Source organism: Microtus ochrogaster (assembly GCF_000317375.1).
Source record: "Microtus ochrogaster isolate Prairie Vole_2 chromosome 14 unlocalized genomic scaffold, MicOch1.0 chr14_random_3, whole genome shotgun sequence".
NCBI lineage: Eukaryota > Metazoa > Chordata > Mammalia > Rodentia > Cricetidae > Microtus > Microtus ochrogaster.
Window position 1 is genome coordinate 539777 of NW_004949098.1, and position 19760 is coordinate 559536.

Here is a 19760-nt window from a genome sequence, read left to right on the forward strand (position 1 = left end):
CATTACAGATGGTTGTGAGCCACCATGTGGTTGCTGGAAATTGAACTCAGGACCTCTGGAAGAGCAGTCAGTGCTCTTAACCTCTGAGCCATCTCTCCAGCCCCCATCTCTTCCTTTTAAAGACATCCAATCACAGGCAAATCATCCTGACTTCTAGGCAGGATGCTCCTCCTCCTAGACTCCTCACCCTCCACAACCAGGGCAGCTCTGCAAGCCGCACTTCTGCAGGCCCCTGGGTCCCCAGAAACCTCCACCCACCTTGCTGGGGGGCCGCTCTGCGTCGTACTCGCCCTCCTGCATGGCTGTGGCCAGCTTGTTCATTGTGCTGATAAGGATGGTGCAAGATTGGCGCAGGCACTCGTAGGGGCTGCTGGAGGGGCTCCCGTAGATCTGCAAGAGCCAGGGGCACGTGTAAAAGGCTCGCAGTGGTCACTGCCTCCTCAAGCCCCACAGCCCGAGGTTCCAGGCCAACCTGCTCGCTTGCTTTGAAAGCCAGCTCCTCCAGTGCAGCCACAGGCAGCCCCTCATTCTCTGCCAGGGGGGCAATAAGCTGGGCAGCTGCAGCCGCCACCTCCTGCAGAACAGCCACCACCCACGTCAAGTGCTTCCTGCAGTCAAGGAGTGTGTCGGACACCTGTGTGACAGGCTGGAGTCAGGAGCCCACCCAGTACAGCACGACAGCTCCTAGCTTCCCAGTCTAGATCTCTATGTGATAGTCCCGACCCTCCCCCCCACTCCCCCACACCCCCCCAACCCTGTTTCTGCTCAGCTTCCTTCCCTCACAATCTCAGCCCTAAACCTGTGATCCAAAGGCCAGTGCTGCTGGGATCCCCGGAGCATCTGTCCCTGGCATTCGCCTTCGGATCTTCTTGCAGAACTGGCGGATGTCACTGCAGGATGTTTCCAGGTCTCGGAGAAGAAGGGCAATATCTGTTGCCTCCTGCCCACCCTACACACGAAAAGGAAACAGGCAGAGCCAAGTTAGCACTGGCACTAGGAGAAGTAGGGGAGGGAAAGAATCTTCAAATCCAGATGTGCCTCACCTGCAGGAAGGCACGCAGCCGCACCACCTCCACACTCATACAGTCCAGGGCACTCTGGGTGAACTGTGCAGAAAGAAACATGTGGTCTTAGCCTCTAATGTGAGCTCCTCTGCCCCATCACTGTCTCTGAGGAGACCCCACCTTCTGATGACTGTACACATGGGTCCTGGACCTTCGCTGACCTCGTGACTGATTTCCTCCCCCATCCCTACAGCAATATTAATCACTGATCTACATGTCACCTTGATGTGGTCAGCCAGCTGCATGGTGGAATCCTCCGGCTGCTCAGCAAGATGGATGCTGTACAGATGCTGAGGAGGATGACAGAGAGAGAGACTTTAGCCTATGGAAGGGCAAGGGCTAAGGGACTGTCCTCGTCCCAAACTAGAGTTTGAACCCTGGATACTGTGGTCTTCAGAGGAACAAACTTTCCCCACCTCCAGGTAGCTACATCACAAGACAAATTCACATCAGAGCAAAGGAGAACTGGGATTGGTGGTGTAGAGCCATAACCCTAGCACTGGAGAGGCCAAGACAAAAGCATTGGAGTTCAAGGCAACCTGAGCTACAGTGAAAGGCTGTCTTATATAAAAACATGAGTGAAATAGCTCAATAGTAAAGACACTTGCTCCCAAGGCGCGCAACCAGAGTTCAATCCGCAAGACCCATATGGGGAAGGAAAGCAGTAACTCCCTCATGCTATTCTATGACCTCTACATGTACACCACGGCATGGGATACACATGCATGCATGCATGCACATATACTACACACAACAGTCGTTTGTTTGTTTTTTAAATCCAGGCATGATGGCATAGATCTATTATCCCGGCATTTGGGATGGAGGCAGGAGGATCAGGAATTCAAAGTTATCTTTGGCTATGTAGCAAGTTTAAGGCCAGCCTGGGTTACATGAGACCCAGTCTCAAAAAGAACTAAACAAAAAAACTAGTCCTACCTCCTCCAACAACAAACCTACCCCAAACAACAACAAAAACAAAACCAGAGCAAACTGGGTCTCAAGCAGCCAACCACAGACATAAAACCCTGTATACTCTGGCAATAACTCCCCTTAGGTAGATGTCCCCTCCTGCCCTGACACTTCCCCAAGCCTGAGTTCTGGACCCAGACCTGGTAATACTTGATGGCCTTGGTGAGGGGCTCCACGTTGACAGTTTCATCCAGCTGGTCCTTGTGCAGCAGCTCGATGAGGAAATCCAGGGAGCGTTCGTGGGCACTCATCTCGGGGTAGAGGCTGCCCACCTTCTTATACACGTCCACACTGCACTGGGAGAGGGCATGCTCGTAGCGGTGCAGTGTGGCCTGCAGCAGACTCAGTGAGTATACCAGCCCAGCAGCAAAGCTCAGCTGCTCCCCAGCAGCTCCGCGAAGCCCAGGCCGCTCTGAACAGTTCTCACTGAGGTCAAACTTCTCCTGGGCCTGCTTCCGGATGAGCTCTGCCTGTAGGAAGATCAGGGTACTGGGCTGGGAGTAGAGGACAAAGGACACAGACCCAGCAACCCATGGCACAGTTAAACAACCATGTGGAGGGTACGAATACACAGGAGGAGCAGCAGAAACCACTCTAGACGGCAAGGGACTGAGATGAGCAGGGTCACGATGCCAGGAGCTTGTAAGTGCCCAGGAGAATGGAGGGAAGTAGAACCAGGTGACTTAAAGCTGCTGCTCTTACAATCTGGCTGGACTAGTACCCTGCCATTTAACCCCTAGCTAACTCCTGGCCACCTCTGGTCTAGCTTAAATGTTATTCCTTCAACAACCTTCACCTGAAACTCCCTCACAAGAAGGCCACTTCTCTCTTCTGAACAGTTTCTCCTATCTGGAGGGGATTGGTTTCAGACCCCTCCTGTATACACTAGCACATGATGTCTGTGTACCTCATGCCAAATGCACAAGATCTGCATGTAAACCACGTGCACACTCTGGTATATGTTAAAGTTCCTCTGAGTTACTGATGCTACCTAACACAAGCTATACCGGATTGTTTAGGAAACCATGATAAAACAATTATACAAGGTTCTTCTCCAGGTATTTCTGATCCACAGTTGGGAATGTGGCAGCTGGCTCTGTACTCACTGAGATCTTGCTACCCGAGCATACCCCACTACCTTGTAAGCTCTGAGGACAGATGGTGCCTGCTGCCTTCCTCTCACACCCTCGATGCCTGGCTCACAGCAAGCGTTAACAGGTTCCACCACACGTGTGACTGACTGGTCATACCTTGCAAATGAGACGAGGCATAAGTAGCAGCACCAGGACACAGTCATGGTCTCCTCCTGGCCGAAGGAAGCTGTCAGGCATGAAGGCCGTCAGCAGGGACATGTGCCGGTTGGCCTGGGCCACCTCCATCTGTCTCAACTCCATCTCAATTGCCTGTAAGGTGGACAGGGAGGAGGAGGGCTCTCAGCCTGGATGGGAAGCTGTAGAACCACCATGCTTGCTTCACCAGGCCCTTTGTTTCTAGGATAAGCCCAGGCCGGAATTCTTCCACAACTAGCACATAAAGCACCCCGAGTCCATAACCCCATACCATGTCAGCCCCTAGCTATCCCCAGGTTGGGCTCTTTAACACCCCTGACTTCAGGGCCCGGGTTCTGACCTTGGCATGAGCCTTGGTCTCAGCAAACTTGATTTTGAAATCAAAAGTCTCTGGAGGTGGCTGCTGTTGTCTCTCCACAGACGCCTCCTGCTGGTTCGTCAGCTCCCGATTGACATCCTGCGAGCAGACAGTGAAGCACAGTGGGTCCTGGAGCCCTAGTGTGACCGTGAGCTGAGAGCAGGGGCTAGGCAGGCACCTGTAGGTGTGCAGTCAACTGGCGGTACTTCTTGATAGTTTGCTGATAGTCCGCAACTGTCTCCTGGGCGGCTTCCACACGCTTCTGGGCCTCCCGTACTCGGGCGCCTGCCATGTCCAGCTGCTCCCGCAGCTCCAGCTCTGTCTCCCGTGCGTTCTCCTGCAGCTCATCGTTCATCTCGTTCATTGCTTCCTGGATGCCAAAGAGTTGGGGAGGGCAAAGACAGGGTCAGGATGCTCAAAGGTTAAGGGTCTGATGTCAGTCTCTCTCTCAGAAGATCCCTTCCAAATACTCTCCGACAGGAATAGGAATCAAGGACCTGCTTTTCTCTTACCAAATCCCCCACAGTCTCCCGCAGTTCCCGCACTTTCTCTTCTAGATTCAGGTTCCGGTCAGTCAGCATCTCCACCATCTCCTCGGCACCCAGAGCGGCGTCCACCTGTGTTGAAGGGAACGGACAGGGAAGAGTGCCGCTGTAAGGGCCGAGAGGGAAGAGGGCAGCAGCAGCGTCAGTACAGGGTCCGGGTGGGGGCGGTGCGCTCAGACCTGCTCCTTGAGCTCATCGATGGTGCTCTCGGCCTGGTTCAGCTCCTCCTGGAGACGCTCGCGCTGCTGCCTCACAACCTCCAGCTCCTGGTTCTTTTTTTCCATGAGCTTTTGGAGTTTCACATGCTCCTGCTTCTCTGAGGAAGAGAGATCTCGCATCCTGTGGAGATGCGGAAGGAGGAAGGGAGGGAGTCAGAGAGAAGACAGAGATGGCAGAAAGCGTGTGTCAGACACAAGGTAATGAGTACTCAGACACTGAGGCAGGACAGGGACAGAGGAAGGCCTACCTCACCAGGGCGTCTTTCAGGCGGGCATTCTGCTCCTCTAGCTGCTTGAGCTGGTAGCTTGAAGCAGCCCCGTCTGAGCCTGTGAGAGCAACAGTGTGTTCGGCTGGTCCTACTCCACCAGCTGGCCCCCCTGTACACAGCCCCTTACCTTTCTCTTCAATTTCAGCCTTAAGGATCTCCAAGTCTGTGGTGAGCTCGTCCACACGCTCCTTCAGAGCCTCCACCTCCTGCTGCAGAGACTCAGCCCGCTCTTCGGCCATCTCCTTGTCCAGAGTGGCCATCTCAATGGCATCGGCTGTGTCTGCCATCTCCTCCATGTAACGCTCCTTTGCCTCCAGCGCCTCCTTGGCTTCCTGGAGGTTGGAGGTAGGTGGAGAAGAGCAGAAGAGTCCCATGCTGCCCGTTCTCCCGAGGCACCCTATATTCCAGCCTGGATTCTGGTTCACCTCACCGCCCCAGACCAGCTTCATCCCAAGGCCCACCTTCCGCGCTTCTTTGAGGCGCCGCTGCAGGTCTGCCTGCTGCTCCTGCATTTTGCTCTTCCATTCCTGCACCTGCTCCAGCTGGATCTTGTGCTTCTCCAGCTCTTTCAGCTTTGCCTTGTCTTCAGATCGTTTCAGACGCAGGGTCTCCAGTTTCTCTTCCAGGTCCCGCACCTGGGCCCTCAGCCCTTCCTCCTCCTGCCAAGAAGAGATCCCATGGTTTCTGCACAGCCCCCACCCCACCTTAACAAAATTGAGCTGGAGCAAAGACAAAAATGTATAAAAATATCTCTGTGGGGGGCTGGAGAGATGGCTCGGAGGTTAAGAGCATTGCCCGCTCTTCCAAAGGTCCTGAGTTCAATTCCCAGCAACCACATGGTGGCTCACAATCATCTGTAATGAGGTCTGGTGCCCTCTTCTGGCCTTCAGGCATACACACAGAAAGAATATTGTATACATAATAAATAAATAAAAAAAAATATCTCTGTGGACTGAGAACCAAGAGCAAGTGGCATACAGACATCAAGAGGAAAACGTGGCACACGACATATGGAGAAGGTATAAAAGCACAGGAAGGAAGAACAGCCCAGCCAAGAGCTGACCATCCACATGCCATGTCACTACTAGTGCTTTCCGACTCCAGCCCAGCACCTAGCCAGGGGTCACAGGCCCGTGGGTGCCTTAATTCCATCCTTACCTTCGAGGGAGATGGAAGTGGAGGTGCTGCTCCGGGAGAGGTGAGGGCCGGTGTGGGGATGATGGGCGCTGCCAGCGGAGTCTGAGCTGGGGTGCTGGGCTCACTGCTGCTTAGTTCACCGGCTGATGCTGATCCAGAGGGGCCCAGGGAGCTGCTGGCCCCCGTCGCCCCAGTACTGGCTGGGCGAGAAGGCTATTAAGAGGACAAGGGCAGGCCACAGAGAATGGAATATGGGGATGCGGAAGAAGAGACGGAGCAGGGGAAGGAGCAGAGGAGGGAAGACAGAGCGCATATGAAAGCACAAGGAGACCAAAGATGTGGAGGGGAGGGACAATGACGGAGTCCAAGAGCAGCAGGACGAAGGACAGTGGAGGAGAGGAGGAGAGACATAAGATTACAAGGTTCCTCCCTTGGCACAGTGTCCACACTCTCCTTGCTCTGCTACAACCTTCAGAACAGGATCTTACTCCCCAGAACTCCCTTCTGTGACCTACATGTGATTATTCTAGCAACTTCTAAATACTCCCATTCCCGTCCTTGTGCTGGGTCCATGTCCAGCTGCCCCAGCAGAGAAGCGTGCTTCAATGTCATTCCCAGAAGCAAAGAACAGATTAGAGATTGTTCTCAATTGTCATGTTCTCACAGAGGGCTGGAACAAAAACGTGGCATCAGGCTTGCCCCTCAGTCCTGAGAAACAAGCTGAATAGCACTCCTTTGGTCTATGTCAAGGGATCCTATAGGCTTTGGGCTGAGTCGGGAGCTGTAGATAGTCCACCCTGGGAACACAGTAGGTAGAGTATACCCCTCTACTTCCTCCCCAAGTACAAAGTTATAGTTAAGTAACAGAATCCAGGCCCCCGTAAGGTTAGAGTGGGGAGTTGCAGAGCTTCCAGGAAGCCACAAAGCCAAGGGTAGACAGTGCTGCCCCTGGTAATGCTGAAACCCAAAGTTCTCCTGGTGAGCAGACATGTGGAAACCACAGAGCACCCACAAATACTCTCCCCGAGACCTTCAGATAGCCACCCTCACCCAGATACTGTGCACTGCCAAGATCCTCACTTCTTTCAGTTTCACCCGTCAAAGCTGGTCAAAGCCTGTCTTGATTAGCCACAGCCCTGCTCACTGCTCTTCCCTGCTAAATCTACTGGCTAAGATGGCCTCTTAAGGGTCAGAGGTTGCCAGGGCTGGAGAGATGTCTCAGCAATTAAGAGTTCTGGCTGCTTTTCCAGAGGACCCAGGTTTGACTCCCAGCACTCACGTGGCAACTCCCAAAAGATCTGACACCCTATCTTGGCCTCTGAGGGCACACATATGGTACACATACATGCAGGCAACATTCATACACATAAAATAAAAATAAATCTTAAAAAAAAGGATGAGAAATCATTTTCCCAGGAGGGCCCAGTTACCAGCCTCAAGCCGCTCTTCTCCCTCAAGGGAACCCTTTGTACACAGTAACCAACATTTACTTGCTAGCATGCATGACCACATACATGCACATGCCTCAAACGTGTGTGCACTTGGCAGTGGCTTACAGAGACCTGCTTGTTCTCACCTTGGGCCGTCGAGTTGTGGTCTGGACATGCAACAGGAGCCAGAAGAGAAGGAGTCAGGAAAGAAAGGGTCATGGCAGGAGGACAGAGGTAGCAATGAGAGCAGAAACAGCAACAGACAGGGCTAGCCCCACCAATCCCGTCCCACTGCATCCCTCAGGGAATCACCATACCTACTCCAGGAACTCACACTCCAGCTGCCCTGTTCCTACCCTCGTTTTTACCCAACCCTTGTAGGCCTCACCCCTTCGGATACCATACAGATCCTAGAAGACCTTCCCTAGGCTGAGCCACATGAAAGCAAAGGCAGCAGCTGGCAAGAAGGTCTCCAGAGACTGTCCTTCTGTGAAGGTTCTCCCACTCCAGCCTAGGGGCCCCACCCAGACACCACTCCCAAGGACTTTACCAAGTCTGCCTCTTCCATCAAGTGCTAGACTCTAGAAAGAACACCCTATACAACCTGGCCCATGACAAGAGTACCACACACTCAGAAATGGGAACTCAGAACCCTCCAGATCCCTAAGACAGAACAAGGCTATCGTGTGTGTGTGTGCGTGTGTGCGCGCGCGTGTCTGGGTCTTGCAGCAGGCTCTATCCCTAAGGCAGAGGGCTCAGGTGTCAGGACTATGAATACTGCACCAGTAAAAGCCCACAGCTCAGCAAAGTAACCCTCCCGCTGGAGGAAAGCAGTGGGGGTGGGCAGAGCACACAGGATTCACTGTTCCAAAGCAACCCAGGAGGCCTTTGGGTTACTTCGAAGTGGCAAGGGGCAATTAGCTCCAACTCCCAGAGGTCTGCTGGCTGTGCCTCGGGGCTCTAGCAAGGATTCGACTTGAGCTGTTTTCAGCAGACATTGAGTCCAAGAAGACCAATGCCCACCCTCTAGTCAGGACTAATTCACCATAGGTGTGAGTCAAAAGCTCTTCTAGGGTCCGCATCCTACCCTGATTAACTCCCTAGCACAAACTCTGGGGAGGCAGGATGATGGAAGAACAAGCAAAAGCTTAAGTAGGCATGCTTCAAGCACTGATCCACCTAGCCTGCTGCCTCAGGCTGGACCCCAGGAAACCCTCCCGAGTGAGTCTGCAGTAAAAATGGCCTGAAGCCCAAGCCTGTGAGGCCACTGGGTACAAGGCCTGGAACAGGCTCAATCAGAGCCCAAAGTATGTAGATCAAGAAACATACAGGGGTGGGGCACAGTAGTGACACACACCTCTCCCTACCCCCCCTCCCCTTCATCCTTACCCTCCTCCCCCAGCCAGGTAGACTGACGAAGTCAAATCAGCCCCCACCCCCACCCCAGCAGCCTGCTTCCATCGCCCTGGCAACCCGGCAGCAGGACCAGAGCAAGCAAGAGTACCTTTCGGGCTGTCGGTGCCTGTCTCATCATTGCAGAAAACCACAGAAAGCAAGGAGAGGAAAGAGAGTGAGGGGCAGAGGAGGGCAGACAAACACAGGGAGGAAAGACAGACGAAGGGAGGGAGGGAAAGGCGGCGGAGACAGGAGATTAGTGCATCAAATCCCAACAATGCAGCCTTAGCTTCCGGGCCTGCAAAGGACTGCTGCGGTGACACAGATGCCCTGGCAGGTGCGCAGCGAGCCAGCAGACGATTCCGAGCTCCGGTAGGCTCCAGCAGGCTCCCGGAGCCTTGCCTGGCCCAGGTCGCCAGCTTAAGCTGATGGCAGCCTCAGTGGCCGCCGCAGCAGCAGCAGCTCCACCTGACGTCATGCACCCACCCTCTTCGGCTCCATGGGGGTGGAGCTACCAGTCCTAGGTCACCTAGCAACCACCCAGAACCGGGTGGCTCCTCCTCCTCCGTACGGGACTAAGTCCTGCGCAAAGCTGCCCTTCCTCTCCATCAAACACAAGGTTCTAGCCCCGCCCTCTTTTTCCCCTCCACCTCCAAGTCCTTGCTTCAAAAAGCTGGGCCAGGGCCACTTGCAGAAATGGCACATTAAGGAGTCAGGGAATTTGTGGACAGGAGCAGAGGGCCTGATGGCTCCATCAACCTCTCCTCATTACATTGTGGCCCCGACAAGCCCACTGCATCCACTTCTCTCACACACACTAGAGACACCCTTTAGTCTCTATCAGCAGGACGGTCAGAGCACCCTCCAGCACCCAGCTCCAGCTCTGAAGAGTACACAGTAATTTGGGAGCCCTGGCATATGCCACTGGCAGCAGCAACAGCTCTTACAACAGTATTGGGCTCTTCCCTCACTTCTCCAAGCTACATAGAGATGAAAGCCTGTGTCTAAAGCTTTCTAGAAAGGGCAAGTATTCTTAGAGGCACCCATGTTCTCTCCTGCCTCCCTCTCAAAACCCTAGTTTGGGGGAGCTAACGGCTCACAGGTTAAAAAGCCTTGGCTGCTCGGACAGAAGACTCAGTTTGAATTCCAAGCAGTCACTTGGTGGCTCATACCCATGTATAACTCCAGTCCCGGGGGCATCTGTCACCCTCTTCTGGCATCCACAGGCACTGTTCAAACATGGATACTAACAAACATAGAAGCAAAACACCCATACACATAAACACACATACACTGGTTTCTGCTCTAGATCTAGCTCCCCGTACTGTGGGGATGACAGGAGAGAACTCTGACTGAACCCCTGGGTGCAAGGCTGGAGACAGCAGGGGACACCACCGCTGCATTTTGTAGCATAAGCAGTCGAGGTTGAGCTGTCCCATTTCTCCAGAACCTGGGCATTGCTCACATCCCTACCAGGGCCATGTGAGCCTGCAGCCAAACTCGGCCAGTCTCACACGGCAGTTTCATGTTTTCCTCTACTCAGGGACCTGAATCCAATCACACGACAAACAAAAAAAAAAAAAAAAAAAAAAAATCAAGGGATGACGCAAGTCCCCATGCATCTGGAACGTGTCCAGCATTCTTTACAGCGATATCTGCCTTAGAATTCTATCCCTACCGGGAGCCAGGACTGAGAATCAAAAATAAGTACCAGCATGTGGCCTCTACCAAGGAAAGACTCCCAAGTCTTTTCAACGCCCACCAGGAGTTGAAAAGATGCTCTTCCCCCTTCCCACCCAATCCAGAAGCTTCCATGCAACATCAGGAAAGCCTGAGACAGCCTGGCAACAAGAAGCCCACAGAACTGCACACATGGCTCAGACAGGGGCATGCAGGGCAGAGGCCCAAGGCAAGGACTGGTCATGGCAGCAATTTAGGTGTGTAAAAGTCTCTGGAGAGGAGCTGGGCATGCGGTGGCCATATGGAATGCCACCACTAAGGAGGCCAAGGCAGAAGATTGCCATAAGTTCTAGGCTAGTCTGGCCTACACAGTGAGTTTCAGACTAGCATGAGCTACGAAGTGAGACCCTCTCAAAAGACCTACAGAAAAGCCTGTGGAAGGGAGGGGGTGGCACAGTCAAGACCCTGGGGGAGAGGGGCTCAACACATACTAGACGGGGAGACAGCAAAAGACCACCAGGCAGAGTAAAGCAGGCACTCGTGGCAGCACCGACTCAAAGGCAGGCAGGCAGGCAGGCAAAGTGCTGACTTCCAACTGCTCTTCAGGAGTCTGACCTCCTCTCTGCACAACCACTCTATTTCTGGTACTTTCCCCAGCTCCATTAGTCCTAAGTCTAGCTAAGTGAGGACTCACCATCAACTAGCTGCTGTGATGTGCCATCAGGCACCTGCAGTCTCTAACTGGGGGGCAGGAGTGGGCAGTGGTCTAGAGCAGGGAAACTGTCTCTAGTGAGGGCTGCCTTGACCTGGTCCCTGAACATATGTCCTTGTTCTCCTCAAAGGCACTTTGGAAGACAAACTGCCATTTCCTCTGGCCATCCCAGCCCCAATGGTTACACACACGTGCATGCAGTGGTGGGGGTGGGGGGGACATGCAGGAGAGCGGGATGCTCGGGCTCACAACCCACCCACCCACCCAGATACAAACAGTAAACACACCACCTTCTTAGGCTTCAGTCCCCGCTGCGTTAGGAGTAGGAAAGCGCAGAGTTAGAGAACAAAGCCTGGCCAGACATCCTGCGCCAGGTGTGAATACCAGCCGAGGGGAACACAGGCAAGGGGTGAGCAGCTGGGCAAGCTCCAAGTGATCCCTCAAGGACCCGCTTCTAGGGTGTTCACCCCAGCTCAGCGAAGCTGGAGGCCAGCCTCCCAGCCCTCTGCAGGGGAGAGGTGAAGGGAGCTGGAAAGGCCCTCTGTATGCATCTTATAACACTAGTGACCAAGAGTCCCTCCACCTTACCCTGCCCTAAACCCTTAGGCCTTGGCTTCTTTGGACACCAGAAGGTCGGAAGCTGGCTACAGCACTGGGGTGAAGCCTGTCCTTCCCAGCTCCCTCAGCTCAATCCTACTTGACCCTAGCAGTGTTTCCTGCCACCTTTACTTTAGCCCTCATGTAGCAATTCATTAAGGACCCAGAAAGTGTCCTTCTTGGCGAGGTTAGGCGCCTGCGAGTTCAGTTCAGACCCATCTACTGCTCGGACCTGCCTCGCCCCGGGTCTTCCTCCCTCCCAGCCCCCAAACCACTCACCAATTTGCTGGTCTTTGTAGCTGCATCAGCTCCCTCTGTAGAAAGCAAATAGCAACAAAGTACATTTATACTGAGGGTAAGGGGGAAAGACCCCCTCAGTGGGATGGGCAGGACGGAAATAGGGAGCACAGAGCTGAAGCCCTGATGTTAGGGATGGGCGGAACACTGGGATGTGAAGATGCAACTTCAGAGTGTAGCTAGTACCTCTCTTGAGGACCTTTGAAGCCGAAGAATCAGGAGTCTCTGGGGAAGTAGTATCTGCTCCATCTTCAAATACCTGGATCTGAAGCCAAAGAGGAGACTCCGCAGTCAGATCAAGAATGCTGTGATCCCTTCTGAGCTTCCAAGCAAGCGGGAGTACCGGAACTTCCCTTTCTCCCAACCACAGCTTCGTGTCCCACCCAGGAAAAAGAAGCACCTACACACTAGTGGCACAAGTAATATATGTGCATGTACACACCATACATACCATATGCATATGCACACACACATACGCATGCATACATGCAAGCATGGTGTGTTACCTGGGACTGGCGTACAAAGATGCCATGGCCTTCGTCGCACGTGAAATACTTCCTTCCCTGAACAGTGCCGTCGTTCTTGCCTTTTGCTTCATCCAGGATCACGCCCACCCATTTGCCAGTGGCAAAGAGTGTGGCTCCAACATAGGCCACAGTGCCTCGGTGGCCTTTCCCAATGACCTCCACACGGGAGCCTACCCGCAGGGGCCGGGCACTCGCCTCTGCACTCATCCTGCTGCCGCTCGGAGTCTGGAAAACAGATATTGCAGACATATACAGTCAGAGGCTGCAGACAGGATCCCAGACTGAAAAGCACCACAAGTCATCACCTTAAACTCCATTCTAAGGGCGGAGTAAGTCTACAAATTCCCTTTGAAAAACATCAGTGACATGTCCAAAATTTCCCCAAAGACAGGATCTCAATACCCAGGGGGTTAAGACAGAAGGATAGCCATGAGTTTGAGGTCAACCTGGACTACAATGAATAAGTTAAAGGTCAGCCTGGGCTACATAATGAGACCTTGTTTCAAGAAAAAAAAAGCATGTTTTGATAGCTCACACATGTAATCCCAGCACTGGGAAGCTCAGACAGGATTATCATGAGCTTGAGGCTAGCCTGAACTACATGGTTGAGCTCTAGGTCAACCTGGCCTAAAGTGAGACGAACCTCAAGGGAAAAAAAGTCACAAAAATGAATGACAATCTTAAAAAATAAAAAATAAATGAAATTTAAACGATATTCCAAAATCCTCCAGAATCTACTAGAATTAATTCTTAAGAATTTAAATTGAATAACAAATCAGGATTCATGGGTAGATCTTTGAACGTCACCATATGGCTGCTTCTTGAGTGTACTGCCCCCAAGGAGAGGAAGTAAGAACAAGCAAACAGCTCAATTCAGATCAGGTTCCCCACAACCCTGTCTGAGGAACCAGAGCTGAGAAAGTTGGTGGCTCAGTAGTGGCCCTCTGCACTGTCCTCTGTGTTCCTTGGGATTCAAATGCCCTTCTCTGAGCTCTCCACCACACTCCACCCATTTCTTCTACTGTGTGTGTGCATGTTTTTTTTTTTAAATTCTTGTTATTGTTCTTTGAGACAGAATGTCAGTATTACCCTAGGCTAGTATGGACCTGCAATCCTCCTGCCTCAGCTTCCTGAATGCTGGGATCACAGGCACAGAGCATTCCATCAAGCTAGACTTCTCTTCAGAGGCAGAGAGCTGCATCTATGTCCAGGCCCTCCAGCCACCGTCACTCCTCCTGATCTGATTCCTGTCACTCCATCCACATGTTCACTGTGACATTCCAGGGTGGCTGACAACACCCATTCACCACACAGCTCCCTCTTTCTGGTCCTGGTCTTGCTCTCTACTCTCCCTCCAGCTCTGGAGCTCCTTCCCCGCTCAAGCTGTCACAAAGAGGAAAACACAGACCAAATAAACAAAGTCCCTCAAATTAGCCCCTTACAGTACTCAGACCCTGCCCAGCAGTTCAACAGGGCAGGCAAAGAAACAAACAAAAACGCTGTCCTTGGGAAGTTCCCAGGTTCTTACGTAGCCGTGATGACTGAACACATGAAATTAGGTCCCAAATCAGACCATGATTTGGAAGAAAATCACACCTAAGCCATTTTTAGCAATAATTATTCCATGAACCAGCAAGCTTGCAGCAAACAAATAAGGCAAGAAAATGTGACCCCATGGGCCTAAAGACTGCAGGGTGTCCTTCCTGATACCCCCACACTCAGCACAGCTGGCTTCAGAAAGGAGTCCTGCCAGAGCCAGGGAAGTCAAAACACTTCCCAGGCTGCCACTCTCTAACTCCCTTCCTCAAAAAGCCCAGCCAGTAAGATGAGGACAGCTCCAAGGGATGTGTGGATCTCAAATCATACCTGGGACAACGTGGAGATCATGGGCCCAACAATAAGGAAACTGCCAATGACATCAAGGCTGGACACAAACTCAGGAAAGACCCTCCCACACCTCCCAACACGCCTCTCAGAATCAGGTGGCTGCATCAGTGGATGGCAATCTCATCTCAGACAGGAGAGTAGGGACAGACCGCACAGCCTCACTGCAAGGCATTCTGACCCACAGCCCAGTAGGAGACAGACTGGACCCTCAAGCGCCTAGCTCAGGGCCAGTTGGAATTAGAGATCAAGTCTGGAGGGTCCCAGTTAGGGCCCAACTCAGGGGGGGGGGCTGTCCAGCCTGCTAGTATCAGAGTCCTGAGGGCTCCTTGGAAGCCCAGTGTGTGAGTGTCTCAGCTGAGGGCCAGCCTCTCTCCCCAGCCCCCACACAAGTGATGTCCACAGGCACCGGGCCTGCTCTACCAGCCCTCCCAGGGCCATCCCACACTGACTGAGGCCACTTACCCGACTGTACGTGTGCCTCTTGCTCTGGGCCATGTTGCTCACCCGGACTCTACCCCTTCCCCCAGCTAGCCAAAGACAGAGAGAAAAGGCAAAAACCTAGGCAGGAGGGGTCAGGGTGATGGGCCCGCATGGACCGGCTCAGAAGCCATCAGGCAGGAACATCCCTCCGTCCGTGAGCCTCCCTCAATAGGGGTAAGGACAGTAATGGGGCCGAGGTGTATAAGTCCCTTTCACTGCCCAAGGATTCCTGAACCCGGAGACACTGAGCCCCGCTTGCCAGCTGATGAGTCTCACTCTGCGCTAGTGCTGCTCTAGACTGTCAGGAAGCATGCTGGCCTCTGGGTCCTAGTGCTCCCCGGCTTCACCTGGGCCAGATAGGACCTGCTAGAACTCAAGGATGGATCCATCCACAAATCCTCAGCACTGGAGTATAGTGATCCGGCAGTCCTGACCCTTCTCTCTCACCTGCACCCCCCCATCACTGTCCCCATCTCCAGAATGCGAAGCCTCAGCAGGTCCCCAAACATTAAGTGCTACTCCCAAATGATCAGCTGCCTCCAGCCTCCACGTTAACAACCCCCTACACAAACACACACACTTTCTGTTGCTTCTCTGTGGCAGCCTCCCCACAAAAAATTCTGGACTCAAGTTCAAATCCATAAGATTAAGGTCTGAATTTCATCTCACACTGAACAGATAAAGAGCAAAGAAGGGATAGAAATGGAGGCGTGCTCACACAGAGAAAGACAGTAAAGTAAGATCCCAGGTCCCCACCCCTGCAAGGGAGAGGTACCCTCATTCACTTTCTCTCTTCATCTTGTTGTGTCAGCCAGGCTCTGATCCCCCAGACATCACATTCAAATGGACTATTAAAGACAGTTTTCAAAAGCCAAGAGCCTCACTGTCCCCTTGGGCCCAAGCCCACCCTACCTCTGTCCCCATCTCTTATATCCTTGGCTTTGTCTCCTAACATCAGACCCAACAAGCTATTTTTTTTTTTTTTTTAAGACAGGGTTTCTCTGTAGCTTTAGAGCCTCCCTGGAACTCGCTCTGTAGACCAGGCTGGCCTCAAACTCACAGAGCTCTGCCTGCCTCTTCTCTTGAGTGCTGGGATTAAATGCATGCGTCACCACTGAGAAGCTAAGCGAATCTATTTTTTATAGTTGTGTATTTCACAAAATTTCTTAACAATGTTATATCACCTTCATAATTAAAGAAAAATGCTGTTAATTTAATGAAACTACTCATTCTAGTGAGATCTCCACATACGACCCCGTTTATTTACGTATCTGTCAATGACTAGGAATCAACAGACCTGGGTCTTTACCCTCAAGCAAAGTATGATTGGGGTCTGACCACTGGGTCCCTGGCTGTATCGTGGGTCTGGAAAACTGCAGTTTCTGTCATTCTGCCCACTAGCCCGGCAGCAGAACGAGCACAACGGTCTTCTAGGGTGATGAGTAAGTGTGACATGCCACAACGAAACCCATCGCTTTAGATGCTAACTTCAAGTTTAATTAAAATATTCTCAGCTGGGTGGTGGTGGCGCACGCCTTTAATCCCAGCACTCGGGAGGCAGAGGCAAGCAGATCTCTGTGAGTTCGAGGCCAGCCTGATTTACAAGTGCTAGTTCCAGGACAGGTCCCAACGCTGGGGTGGGGGTGGGGGCAAGGGAAGAAAAAAAAACAAAAACAAAACAAATTCTGTCTCTTCACTTCTCCCAGAACCTTTAGAACTCACCTCCCTGCTTCCCTGCAGTCCCAGGTAGCTTTCCTTCCCTCGTTCCCCACCGCCCAGGTGCGCAGGGCCATTCTGTCCCAGCAAGCACACTAACCCATCCAAAGTACTTGCAGTCCACAGAACACACTTGAGGGCTCAGCAGATGGCTCAGTGGATAGGACAGAAATTGGGGCTGGAGAGATGTCTCAGAAATAAGGACCACTGGCTGCTCTTTCCGAGAACCTACGTTCATCCTAGCACCCACAGGTGTCTTCAGTTCCATTCCTAGAGGATCTAATGCCCTTTTCTAACCTCCAAGAGCATGGCACACGGTGCAGACATATATGCAGAAAAAGCACTCATACACATAAAACAAAACTTCAAAAAATAATAAATTCTTTAGGATAGGGGTTAATGGCATTTGCTCTTCTTGATGAGGACCTGAGTTTGGTTCCAGCACCCACACTGTGCTACTCCCAACCACCTATAACTCCAGCTCAAGATGAGATGCCTCTGGCCTCTACAGGAACCTACACTTATGCATGCATGTATGTGCGCGCGTGCACACACACACACACTTTTTTAAATAAAATAAATCCTTTTTATTTTTAAAGATAAAAAGCATTAAAGGTGGCTCAGTTGTTAAGAGCCTGTCCAGCTCTTGCAGAGGACCTGGGTCTGGTTCCCAGCACCCACATCAGGCAGCTCTGGGGAGTCTGACTTCTTTGACCTCCCCATGCATACATGTGCACATGCCCACACAGGTACACACCATACACATAATGAAGAATAAACCGCCGGGTGGTGGCGGCATACACTTTTAATCCCAGCACTTGGACTCTGCCTCCCAAGTGCTGGGATTATAGGCCTGTGCAGCCACCACCTGGTGAATAATAAATCTTTTTAAATAAATAAAGTAAGAACATGTAAGACAATAACTGTCTTGTAAATCTACGTGCTCAATAAAAACTACCTAAGAAGGCCATCATCACCACCCACGGATATCACAGTAATCTGGGGGCAGGTCAGGGATGACAGACAAGGACACTGAGGCTGAGAGATCCACTCCTACTCAACTTACACAGGAGAGCCCCAACCTGCTTTAGGACACTCAGTACTTCCTACGACCCTTACCTCCGGGCTTCCAGTAGCAAGTTCTAAACCATACTACTTTCAAAACTCACGCACACAAACATAAACCTGCAATCCCAGCACTAGGAAGGCAGAGGAGAACGGTGATTTCTCGGCTAGTAAGAGCAACACAGTGAGAACGCAGGTCTAGAGCAGCCTCACTGTGCTTGGGCAAAACATGGACACACCACTTCTCGAGAGCTGCTTATTCTAACAAGTGGAAGTGCCTGACACATCGACATTAGTAGTGCAAGACTCAAATAAGAGAAAGCAGGGTAAGGAGCACTAAAACTATAGCATTCCAAAGAAGTACAGCCTGGCAGGAACTAGATATATATAAGCCTTCAAATGCATAGACAATAAATACACAAAATTATACAGGAGAAAGGTGGACTGGGAAAAAAATATGACTGTGTCTTGAATTGTGGGGCTTTTTTTGTTTGGCTTAAGGCTATACAGAAGCCCCGTAAGTTATGAACACAGAATGGACAGCAAGAAAATTATCCTCTTGGGTTCTTCTGTCAAACTATAAAGAGTTCCACGGGGTAGCCCACAACGTCTCTTTATGATGCAACTGCCCTCCGTGCAGAAAGTCAAGTACTTAATTGAGTAAATAAACACACTGAGCCGCACTAGATAGGCAGGGACAACGGGAAGTCGGTCTCCTTCCTGAGCTGTGCAGTGGCAGAGTGAAACTGCTTTAGGAAGATCAAACATGCAGGTCAGAGTGGACACATGAGCAAGCTACAAAGGCAGGGTTACAGCAGGGAGCACGCTGCAGTGCTGAGCCTGGGGTGAGAAAGGAGGACCCGAGAGACAGGCAGACAGACAGATGGAACAGGGAAGACAGCAGACTGGCATGAGCCCCACACACAGCCCAGGACACAGCTCTGTTCTACGTTACCTCTGGGCAAGGTGGTTAACTGACTGAGCCACAGTAACCCAATCCATAGCAAAAAGGCATTCTTTACCTTATGGGTGTTACAAAGAATAAGGAAAACAAGGTAGGTGTGGGGAGCAAGACATACTAGCACTTGGAGCACACAGAGGAAAGCCGACCCCTGAAGGTGTTGCGATTTAAGCAAAGGATCTGTTATCATGCCTGACACAAACTGTGCTCAGATGCAGGTGCCTTTGTGGTTACTGCATCCACTCATCAACACGACCTGCTCACAACTGAGACTCTAAAGCTGAAATAAATGAAGACATGAATGAATGAAAGAATCGGCAAGTGAGGGGCTAGAGTGGTGGCTCAGTGACTAGGAGTGCCTGATGCTACTACAGAGGACCTGGCTGGTTCCCAGCACCCACCCCGTAAGGCTCACAACCACCTGCAACTCCAGTTCCAGACCTGACTCTCTCGTCTGGCCTCCACAGGTCACCTCACATGTACACACACACACACACACACACACACACACACACACACACACACACACGGTAAATATTTATAAAATAACACACAAAAAATAAAATTAGCAAATGAATAAATCAACTGAGAAGCCTTGAGGTGTGAATAATAAAAATGAGGGTTGAAGCTGGGGAGATGGTTCATGAGCACGCGTCCATAGTCCCACCCCATGGAGACTGGGGAGGTAGGAATCCTCAAGAGACTCTGTCTCGAACAAGGTGTAAGGCCAGCACCAGCGACAGAGGTTGTCCTCCGACCTCCACAAGCACACTGTGGGGTAAGCCTACACTGGAACATACAAATGCAGACACTCTTTGTGTAATAGTCCTGGCTGTCCTGTAACGCACAGAGATCTGCCTGCCTCTGCTTCCTGAGTGCTGGGATTAAAGGTGTGCACCACCACCCAGTCACAAAAGCATTTTTTAAAAAACAGAAAAAAGAGGGGGATCAAAGCAGAATTGGGAAAGGGAAACTGGGCAGTTCTCAGGACCTTTTCTGGGGCCAATTCAACTGCGCACACTAAAATGTGTTTCTTCACCTGCTTCCAACATGGACCTGTGAGATAGGTGCTTGCCAGTAGTCAAGGACTATAGGGAGTGGAACGAGAAAGAGACAGGAATCCTTAAAAGACAGCATGAGGGATCTGCGATGGAACCATTCAGT

At 51.8% G+C, this 19760-nt stretch overlaps 1 protein-coding gene across 8 annotated transcripts in view; it reads right to left on the reverse strand.

Annotated features, from left to right (window-relative positions):
* The window catches only part of Dctn1 (dynactin subunit 1), a 33301-nt gene that overhangs the window by 4875 nt on the left and 8666 nt on the right, over positions 1-19760 (reverse strand). For 2 of the 8 annotated variants that reach the window (XM_026787995.1, XM_005364664.3), the window contains exons 1-22: positions 14837-15139; positions 12467-12712; positions 12147-12225; positions 11943-11977; positions 11357-11377; positions 8784-8801; positions 7426-7446; positions 5871-6062; positions 5174-5371; positions 4840-5044; positions 4692-4770; positions 4405-4564; positions 4193-4297; positions 3859-4050; positions 3663-3779; positions 3284-3436; positions 2174-2503; positions 1286-1354; positions 1044-1106; positions 800-949; positions 473-634; positions 259-390 (exon numbers count right to left, since the gene is read on the reverse strand). In XM_026787995.1, coding sequence (XP_026643796.1) covers positions 259-390; positions 473-634; positions 800-949; positions 1044-1106; positions 1286-1354; positions 2174-2503; positions 3284-3436; positions 3663-3779; positions 3859-4050; positions 4193-4297; positions 4405-4564; positions 4692-4770; positions 4840-5044; positions 5174-5371; positions 5871-6062; positions 7426-7446; positions 8784-8801; positions 11357-11377; positions 11943-11977; positions 12147-12225; positions 12467-12712; positions 14837-14869 — 2760 coding nt within the window. In that variant the 5' untranslated portion in view covers positions 14870-15139. Of the gene's footprint in view, positions 1-258; positions 391-472; positions 635-799; positions 950-1043; positions 1107-1285; positions 1355-2173; positions 2504-3283; positions 3437-3662; positions 3780-3858; positions 4051-4192; positions 4298-4404; positions 4565-4691; positions 4771-4839; positions 5045-5173; positions 5372-5870; positions 6063-7425; positions 7447-8783; positions 10131-11356; positions 11378-11942; positions 11978-12146; positions 12226-12466; positions 12713-14836; positions 15140-19760 lie in introns of those variants that run through there. The other 6 variants (XM_005364668.3, XM_005364667.2, XM_005364666.2 and 3 more) reach the window with 5 other exon arrangements.